This window comes from Ahaetulla prasina, chromosome 2 (genome assembly GCF_028640845.1).
Source record: "Ahaetulla prasina isolate Xishuangbanna chromosome 2, ASM2864084v1, whole genome shotgun sequence".
Classification (NCBI taxonomy): Eukaryota; Metazoa; Chordata; class Lepidosauria; order Squamata; family Colubridae; genus Ahaetulla; species Ahaetulla prasina.
This window is the reverse complement of record NC_080540.1, coordinates 18,612,428-18,622,576: the sequence shown is the minus strand read 5'-3', so window position 1 is coordinate 18,622,576 and position 10,149 is coordinate 18,612,428. Positions and strand designations below refer to the sequence as shown.

The window sequence follows — 10,149 nt, the reverse complement described above, 5'->3', positions numbered from 1 at the left end:
CTGATTTCAAAAATTGAGAAGGGTCAAGCTGGTCTTTCGATGAGAAACTATCAGGAAATCGGAGAGTTGCAAGTTAGACTAGGAAACTGAAAAAAACACTGCAGAGGAAGGCAGTGGGAAGCCACTTCCAAAAAATCATAAGGACCTGATGTTGCAGGAATTGAGCTTGACTCAAGTGAGTATCAACCTTATAAGAGCATCTTAAATCCCAGGGCTTCAACATTTAGCTGTCATCCTGGAAAAATCACCTGTTACATCTGGAGTGTCTTTCTTCCCTTCAGGCTCAGTACCTATCATCACATTATGCATTTGTATCACACCAGGGAAAGGAAACCTTTTAAGCTGCATAATGTCAAGGGTGCTAACTGCACACCACAAGGACTAATAGTAATACTTATTACTCTCCTCTGTCTGTGTAGTTGACAAAGAGAAGAAAGATATAAATTGTTGCATGCGGGACAAAAAAAATTCCACCTTTCTGCCCTGATCAGAAAAATCCCAAGACTACGGTCATCTATATGGAGGAAGAAAGAAGGTTTTCCCTGCCTGGCTAGGTGGCTCAGTGGCTAAGACGCTGAGCTTGTCGATCAGAAAGGTCGGCAGTTCAGCGGTTTGAATCCCTAGTATAGGTCTCCTGTGTGAGCAGGCGGTTGGACTAGAGGACCTCCAAGTTCCCTTCCAGCTCTATTCTGATTGATTGAAGGGAGCGGAGAAGCACATTCAGACTTGCCAGATTCTGTTACTGCAACCTTATACTAAAATTATTATTAGCATAGATACCTTTGGTTTCCTGGTCTGGACTGCCTTTGAAGGGCTGAGTGATATTTAATTGGCTCAGGATGAGCTAATGCACTCAATGGCTAAGCAAGGATTTAAACCACAGTTTCCCAAGTTCTCAATTAGTATCTTCCTGTCTCCACAATATCATTGATCTTATGCGTATCTCATAGTGCATGGTCCTAATTGTCTTTATTGGTCTGAAACAACAGAAGGAACCACAGCAGAATATATAAATTGGAATATATGAATCCACAACTGTCTTCACTATTCCATGGTTGTCACCCAAGCAAGAGGAAAGCTACAGCAGTTCCATCCTGAAGAAGAGGAAGTTCTCAAGAAGTCCAGGAACAGTTTCAAGAAGCTTATTGTAATTTGGTGTAAGGCTAAGATCAAGAAGATTGTTTTCTTCCTTGACAGGAACTCTGGTAGGTTTGGGGAATGTTGTGGGTCTGGTACATAGGGAAGCAGACAGGACTGGTGTTCCCTTGTCGTAAACAATAACAAAGCTACAGGAAAGATAGAAGGAAACAAGATGTGAGTGAGTTTAAGGATAAAACAGAAGTGACAGTATATACAATTCATATATCAGTCACAACTCTTCTGCAAACAGGGCTGGTTTCTGTCAAACACGTATGTTTTTGTTTCTTATATATTGATCCTCCTGGTGGAAAAGCAGGATAGACTGATCCTGGGGAGATCACAGATACAGATAGATCTGAAGACGCACCCCACAGATCAATTATCGTTTGTGGAGTTTCTTCTGTGCTGGTCCCAAGCTCCACAGTTATGTTCAGCCTGCCCTTTCTGTGTTCTTGTAAGGATTTAAGAGACTTTACTTCTGTGCTGCTCACAAGCTATCAGTAGAATTGTCAAAAGGGCTGGAGAAAATGGAATCATTCAACACCACAACTCTCAGTTTCCAAAACAGCTTTGTTTGGATTCATAAACTGTTTCTACTCTTCCCCTCGGGATGCTGCAACAGGGCATTGGATGCCGAAACAACTAGACACAGAGACAGATTTTTTTCCCTCATGCCATCACTCTGCTGAACACTTAATTCCCGCAGCATTGTTTTATGTCTAAATATATTTACCCATGTAGTATGGCTGTATTACTATTATCCTTCTCACCTGTTCCACTACCTTCTCTTATTGGTATCATTATGATTAGAATTACTTTGTTATTAGGATTATTATTACTTTGGTTTTTTTGAGTGAAAACACAGAGTTTATGCACCGGAGACAAATTCCTTGAGTATCTAATCATAATTGGCCATTCCCTTCCCTTCCCTTCCCTTCCCTTCCCTTCCCTTCCCTTCCCTTCCATTCCCTTCCATTCCATTCCATTCCATTCCATTCCATTCCATTCCATTCCTATGCCACTGCAGTATTTGGACAATTCTTAGGCTTTGGAGAAAACCTGAATTTATCCTAAACTGCATTTGAATTCAACCACACTTGAATTTTTCTGCGCATGGGCAGAGGGTAGAAGTAACGATGGGCGGGTGGGCGGAGCCTCGCACCGCGATTGCTACTGGTTCTCCGAACCACCTGCCATAATCGCTACCAGATCGGGTGATCCGGTCTGAACCGGGAGCATTTCACCCCTGCCCAATTGTGTCCCCTTCCCAACTCCTGAACAGAAATTTCCCCCAATCCCCCATTTCTTACCAAGAAACTGAAGCAAAGCATCAAAAAAACAGCTCCGATACAGACTACGCAAATCAGAATAATAATCCAATAGGTGAGACCAGCTTCATCTCCAGGCTTGAGGGAAACTATGGGGAAGAGAAAAGATTTCTGAGTTTAGTAAATCATGTCATGAAGATGTTAGGATAAAGAAATACATAGCAAGCATTCTCTTCCTATCTATATTGGATCTATAGTTCTTGGAATAAAAGTGACTGAATCCAAGTCAGCAGTGTGAGTGGCTACAGAAAAGGTGATATAATTCCAAGCTACATCAACAAAAATGTATTTGCCAAATTGTTTGCAAAAGTGATGGAACTTGCAGAGGTGCTTTCATTAGAGAAAGAACATTTTCTACATTTATGGTTGACGGAAAACCTCTTATAGATGTTTTGCATAAAGCAGGGAAAAAATGCACTTATAATTTATGGTTTTGAGGATTAGACAAAAAGGGTAATAAAAAAGTAAGTTTTTAAATGTAATCATACAGTAAGATGATTTTGTACTTTGCTTATATTTGCTGCAAAGGAGGTCTTCTATTTTTTTTCTCCCTTTTTAATATTTTTCCTCCATCTTTGTTTTTGTCTTCTATCCTTCTTTATTGCTTCTGCTCTTTATTACTTTGTGTGAGTTTTGTGAGTTTTATAAACTTTAACAAAGTATTTAAAATGTATTTATTTTTATTCATCACATTTCTTTTCCCCTTTCAATCTCACCTAAGTGATTAGGGTGGATTGGCTTTGCCAAGAGAGAAAATATTTGTATTATATTATTATGCATCAGCAAGACAACGTCACAAATATTATGTCCAGTCTGGAACACCATTTTAAAACTAGGATTCAGACAAGCAGATTCAAGAAAGGGCAATGAGGACTAGAAACAAAACCCACCAAAGACAAATTGAAATTGATAGGAATCAATAGAAGACAATATTTGTAGCTCAGGATTAAACTGTGGTAATGAACCTTTCATTATCAAACTCGGTAACATCATGATGAGAAACAGTCAAACTCAGAAAACACCAAGGACCCCACATTGGTGAGAATGTTTATCACTGATAGTCTGGCCAAGGATGTGATAGCTGTTTTAAAAGATATGAAAGTTTGTCACACTGAAGGTCAAGATTTTTTTTTGACCTTGTAGTCATAGAATACTTGATTTAAATCAGGGGTCTCCAACCTTGGTCCCTTTAAGACTTGTGGACTTCAACTCCCAGAGTCCCTCAGCCAGGGAACTCTGGGAGTTGAAGTCCACAAGTCTTAAAGGGACCAAGGTTGGAGACCCCTGATTTAAATTATTGGAAGCAGTTTCCAGCTGAATATCAGGGGAAAGAAATCTAACAGTGAAGGAAATTTAACAATGGAATCAAACCAGAAATATTATAAGGTCGTCTTTATTCAAAAGAAGCTAAAAATCATATTGTTAAAGGTTCCCCTCGCACATATATGCTAGTCGATCCTGACTCTAGGGGGTGGTGCTCATCTCGATTTCAAAGCCGAAGAGTCAGTGCTGTCTGAAGACGTCTCTGTGGTCATGCGGCCGGCATGACTAAACGCCAAAGGCATACCAAACGTTTTTACCTTCCCACCAAAGGTGGTCCCTATTTTTCTACTTGCATTTTTTACATGATTTCGAACTGCTAGGTTGGCAGAAGCCGAGACAAGTAACGGGAGCTCACCCTGTTACGTGGCACTAGAGATTCGAACCGCTGAACTGCCAACCTTTCGATTGACAAGCTCAGTGTCTTAGCCACTGAGCTGAAAGCCTTAATTTAGGCTTCTTCTCCTCACTCCTTCTAGTATGTGGACAGAAAGTAAACCTTTATACAAATGGTCTAAACAGCACTTTTATGGGCAGTGCTGCTAGTTAATGAATCACATCTGAAGGCATTTTTGTTTTGTAAATTTAAATATGGTGGTACAAAGAAATAAGCCTACCTGTGCTGTTAGATGTGGATCCAGTAGGTGCTGAACCTGAGGACCCAATAGAGCCAGGTGAGTTGGTAAAAGTTGTAATGCTGGAAGTTGGCTCTGGCAAAGGAGATATGGTGGTGCTTGAGCCAGATAAAGTTTGGGAAGGGTAGCCAGGTAACGTGGGAAGAGTGGTGAAAGTATTCACTGGAGAATTGTTTGTAGAAATGCTAACTGGGTAAGAGGATGAACCTGAGTTAGTGGAACCAGAGTTGGAAGATACACCAGGGGAAATTCCTGATGTCGCGATGCTTGTTTGGAAGTTGGTGGAGCCAGGGTTCAAGGATACTGAATTGGTCAAGCCAAGATGGGTGGACAAGACTGAGGCAGGGATGCTGGGATGGGAGGAAATTTGGCTGATTGAACCAGAGTTGGAAGATACACCAGAGGAAATTCCTGAGATTGGGATGCTGGTTTGGAAGTTGGTGGAACCTGGGTTCAAAGGTATTGAATTGGTCAAGCCAGGATGGGTAGACAATACTGAGCCGGGGACACTGGGATGGGAGGAAATTGGGCTGATTAAACCAGGGTTGACAGATAAACCAGAGGAAATTCCTGAAGTTGGGATGCTTGTTTGGACGTTGGTGGAACCTGGGTTCAAAGGTATTGAATTGGTCAAGCCAGGATGGGTAGACAATACTGAGCCGGGGACACTGGGATGGGAGGAAATTGGGCTGAATGAACCAGGGTTGACAGATATGCCAGAGGAAATTCCTGAGGTTGGGATGCTTGTTTGGACGTTGGTGGAACCTGGGTTCAAAGGTATTGAATTGGTCAAGCCAGGATGGGTGGACAATACCGAGCCGGGGACACTGGGATGGGAGGAAATTGGGGTGATTGAACCAGAGAGAGAAGATACACCAGAGGAAATTCCTGGGGTTGGGATGTTTGTTTTGATAGAGTTGAGGTGAGTAGCTGTTGGGTTGCTGGAGATCGGGTTGGTGGGAAATGCTGAGCCAGTGGGGGAACCGAAAGATGCGCTGAGGGTCCTGCTTGATAAAGTTGCTTCAGGGCTTCCTGTTGGAGTGGCAAGAGTTGAGCCTGAATATGGAGGAAATAGAAACATTTAGAAATAAGCAGCAGATGGTCAGATGGTTCAGGCATCACAGCAGGCCTCATCTTAGAAAAGGAATCCCTGGCTATGTGAGGGAGACAAAGAGGCATCCCGCTGCTAAGATGAGATATCCTGTACGGGTAATCCTCAATTTACGACCACAATGGAGCCCAAAATTCTGTTGTTAAGTGAGCCATTTGTTAAGTGAATTTTGCCCCATTTTGCAACCTTTCTTGCCACAGTTGTTAACTGAATCACTGATGTTGATAAGTTAGTAACCTGGTTATTAAGTGAATCTGGCTGCCCCATTGACTTTGCTTGTCAGAAGTTCGCAAAAGGGGATCACATGACCCAGGAACTGCAACCGTCATAAATATGAGTCAAAGCATCTGAATTTTGATCACATGATCATGGGGATGCTGCAAAGGTCGTAAGCGTGAAATATGGTTGAGAGTCACTTTTTTCAATGCTGTTGTAACTATGAACAGTCAATAAATGGACTGTTGTAAGTTGAGGACTACCTGTATAGGTTTTTTTAAAAAAAATATGTGTATTTAGGAATATATTCCATATCAATACATCTGCTGTTTAATTAATCTGAGGGTTTTTAAAAAATTCAATCTAAAATGATTTAACCCATCAATTAATACTACTTTTGATAACTATAGCAATAGCTTTTAGGCATATTTACTCAGTGGTGGGATTCAGCCAGTTTGCACCACTTCGGGAGAACCGGTTGTTAACTTTCTGAGCAGTTTGGCAAACTGGTTGTTGGAAGAAATCATGAGGGCAGAGAACCGATTGTTAAATTACTTGAATCCCACCGCTGCATATACTGCCCTATAGCACTTTACAGAATTCTCTGGAAAGTTTACAATGTCAGCATTATTTGCATATTGCCCCAAATAATCTTAATTTTACCAACTTGGGATGCATGGAAGACTGAATCAACCTTGAGCCAGTCAGGATCGAATTCCAAACTGTGGGCAGAGTTTGCCTGCAGTACTGCACCTTAACCACTGCACCACTAGGGCAGCAACAACCGGGGTCCTATTTTGGTGCATATATTGGATTATGACCAGTGGTGGGATTCAAATAATTTAACAACAGATTCTCTGCCTTAATGATTTCTTCCAACAACCAGTTCACCAAACTGCTCAGAAAGTTAACAACTGGTTCTCCCGAAGTGGTGTGAAGTGGCTGAATCCCACCACTGATTATGACTCAAACTTCAATCCACACCCAGCCCATTGCTATGGAGGTAATATTTTTCAGTGTTGCCTCTTCCTCCTCCCTTTATTGGTCACCCAACCCCAATAGGATGTTGTTTGGAGAATAAAAAGTGAAGCTGTGTAAATATATTGTTTGTCTCTCTCTCTCTTAAATGGCCTTATAATTTTCCAGATCGTACTTCGCAGCCCCAGTGGTTAGTATAACACAATATAGTGTTTTTACATTCTTATTGTGCCAAGCACACAATTATTCTAGTATAGACTTTTAAATTATGATGTTTAGCCTCAGAACAGTCCCTGGACTGTCATAATCAAAATTTCCCCCTATACATTAAATCCCAGGTCATCATTCTTCCCCTCCTGGTCTTTACTAGAAGGCTTTGAACGCTCCAATTCCTCACATTCCCAACCAAAATGGAAATTCTGGGATGTTTATAGAATAAAAATATCTAGAGTGGATCATGATGGAAAAGTTGCATAGCTGAATTTGATTGAGTGATACAAGAGGACTTTTGAACTAAAATTGTTGAGATGCTGCCTAATCATTTTCTACTTCCAAATTTCCCATGTTCAACAGGCTAATCTAAAGAATTAATGTAAGGAAGATGGGCTAAATAAAATCGTAGTTCATAGTCAAGATGAGGTCTTCTACACGTTTGGGACTCCCAATTGTAGAGCCATGAAATTGCATTGAACTGTATTTACTTACAGTAATTGTCTTTCAGGCAAGGTTGGGAAGACGATGGGGATAGAATACAAAATAACAGAGTTAGAAGGGACCTCGGAGAACTTCTAGCCCAACTCTCTGCTCAAGAGGGAGACCTTGTGCTATTTCAAACAAATAGCTGTCCAATCTCTTCTTAAGAGCTGTCCAATCTCTTCTTAAAAACCTCTAGTAACCCCACAGCTTCTGAAGGAAAGCCAATCCACTGATTAATTGTTCTCACTGTCAGGAAATTTCTCCCTAGTTCTAGGTTGTTTCCCTCCTTGATAAGCTTCCATTTGTTACTTCTTCTCTATCCTCTCAGGTGCTTTTGAGAATAGCTTGACTCCCTCTTCTCTGTGACAGCCCCTCAGATATTGGAAGACTGCTACCATTTGGCTAAACTGATAAAAAAAAGAAGAAGAAATGGAAAAGATGGATATATGCAAAACTGCTGAATGCTAAATATTTATAATTGGAATGATGGAATATAGGGAAAATATTTGAAATTATATTATATTGTGAAAAGGACTAATGGGAGAATATTTGAATAAGATAATTTAGAGTTAGGTTTAGATTTTAGAAAAAAATGATTGATTTCAATTTAAAGGGTTTCAATTTGAAAAAAGTAAAGGGGGGAGTGGAAAAAGAAAAATTGATTAAGATTAGAGATTAAGGGCAAATGGTAATATTTTTTATATATTAGAAGACATAGAAGGAAAATAAAACAAAAAATTAGAGACAAAGAATTTTATGGCGAAAAGTGAAATATATAAAATGGTGTTGGAGAAAGCAAAAAAAGTACAAATTTTGACTCGGCCAATACTCTGTTTAGAAAAAATGTATTGTTTGTTTGTTTGTATGTGTGTTTGAAAAAAATAAAAAACTTTTATTAAAAAAAAGATATTGGAAGACTGCTATTGGCTGGTGCATGCTATCATGATGATCAGAGCTCAATTCAGTTATGAATATTTAAATAGGGATGTACCAATACCTGCCTTGTAATTTTTCGGGTTTTTTTTTAAATCTCTAACCACAAAAATAACCTTCTGCTTTTCTGCCATGTGCTCACATATTCTGGTATTCGGGAATTCCTTTCAATTTTCATACATTGATGTAACTCAGAGAAAGAATATCACACACGCCAGCCATTTGAACTTCATCAAAATTCTCTTCTCCTTCAAAGTACACTTATAAAGTATAATAAAGATACAGTAACGGTAAAGGGCCGGATAGCTCAGGCTGGTAAGGCCTGTTATTAAGACCTGTTATTAAGAACACAAAGCCTGCAATTACTGCAGGTTCAAGTCCGGCCCAAGGTTGACTCAGCCTTCCATCCTTTATAAGGTAGGTAAAATGAGGACCCAGATTGTTGGGGGGGCAATAAGTTGACTTTGTAAAAATATATACAAATAGAATGAGACTATTGCCCTATACACTGTAAGCCGCCCTGAGTCTTCGGAGAAGGGCGGGGTATAAATGTAAACAAAAAAAAAAAAAAAAGGTTTCCCCTGTCCAGTTGTGTCCAATTCTAGGAGGTGCGTGCTCATGTCTGTTTCTTAGTCGAGCGAGCTATGTTGTCCAAAGGTATTTCCATTGGTCATGTGGCTAGCATGATGATACACTGAGGTGCAAGGAATGCTGTTACTTTCCCACCGAAGTGGTACCAATTTATCTGCTTGCATTTGCATGCTTTCGAACTGCTACTCTAGGTGGACAGGAATTCAGGCAAGAAACGGGAGCTCACCCTGTTGCATAGCGCTGGGGTCTTGAACTTGCGCTGGCAGCTTTCCAGATGACAAGCTCAGCATCTTTAACCACTGAACCATTGTGTCCCCATCAAACATATTACCTTTTACCAAATGGAATAAGTTAGAACCTCCCCTCGTTTTTCCTTTCTTGAGACTGTGATCCTGACTCGTCTACCCTTCAACTGTTATTATCTCCGAGATCAAATCTCCATTGAGAGAAGGGAGGAAGAAGGGGAAAGTTTTTGCAATCTCCCACCCTTGATTTCCATTCCCCCCGCCATGGAACTTTAACTCTTTATCCATAGGAATGATACGCAAAGGACCTGCTCTCTAAGTGACTTGAGGAATGGAAGGCAAAAATTCTTACCTGTCAAGTGAAGGCACACGGGCAATATAATCCATAAGAAATGCTTAGGTCTTAGTGCCCGGTTGTCCATTGCAGCTATCCCAGGTCTAATCAAGAGTGATAGCTCCTGAGAGGACTCTTCCTACTTTTTATAGTTAGTTACCAAATGAGAAACCCTTATCTGGCACCTGCAGGCATAATTATTAAACAGTCATATCTATAATAGTGGGTGAGGGCAACTAGGCCTCTTTGGATCAGGAAGGTGTGTCACAGTTTATTCAAGTTAATGGACCACAGAACAAGGGCAGGGCTGTGTATGAGTGCTTCAAAGAGCGAATGTGATTAATCTCCTCTTCACTGTTTCATGACGAAGATACAGAAGCATTCCTCTGGACAGAAAAAGGCAGATTAGTGGTTTAGCTTCCTAAAGCTAAGAAAATCCTCAGGCATAACTAAATACAAACAATGCATAATAGATATAATCTCATGAGGAATGAAGTGTCAGAGGCTTCAACCAATACGAGCTACATACCAGGATGAAGGAGACATTGGAAGAGAGAAGTGAAAGTATTTAGCAAGATGGAAGGCTAGGCAAATCTATTTTTGCCAGTATCATTTCTACACG

At 40.5% G+C, this 10,149-nt stretch overlaps 1 protein-coding gene across 1 annotated transcript; it reads right to left on the bottom strand.

The window, feature by feature from the left end:
- Positions 1–970: 970 nt before the first annotated feature.
- On the bottom strand, positions 971–9,661 carry LOC131192388 (uncharacterized). Its single transcript, XM_058171496.1, has 4 exons — positions 9,546–9,661; positions 4,406–5,479; positions 2,451–2,557; positions 971–1,286 (listed from the first exon to the last, which is right to left on the bottom strand). The coding sequence occupies exons 1-4, from the start codon at positions 9,613–9,615 to the stop codon at positions 1,170–1,172; spliced, it is 1,368 nt and encodes a 455-aa protein (XP_058027479.1). The 5' UTR covers positions 9,616–9,661; the 3' UTR covers positions 971–1,169.
- Positions 9,662–10,149: the final 488 nt, after the last annotated feature.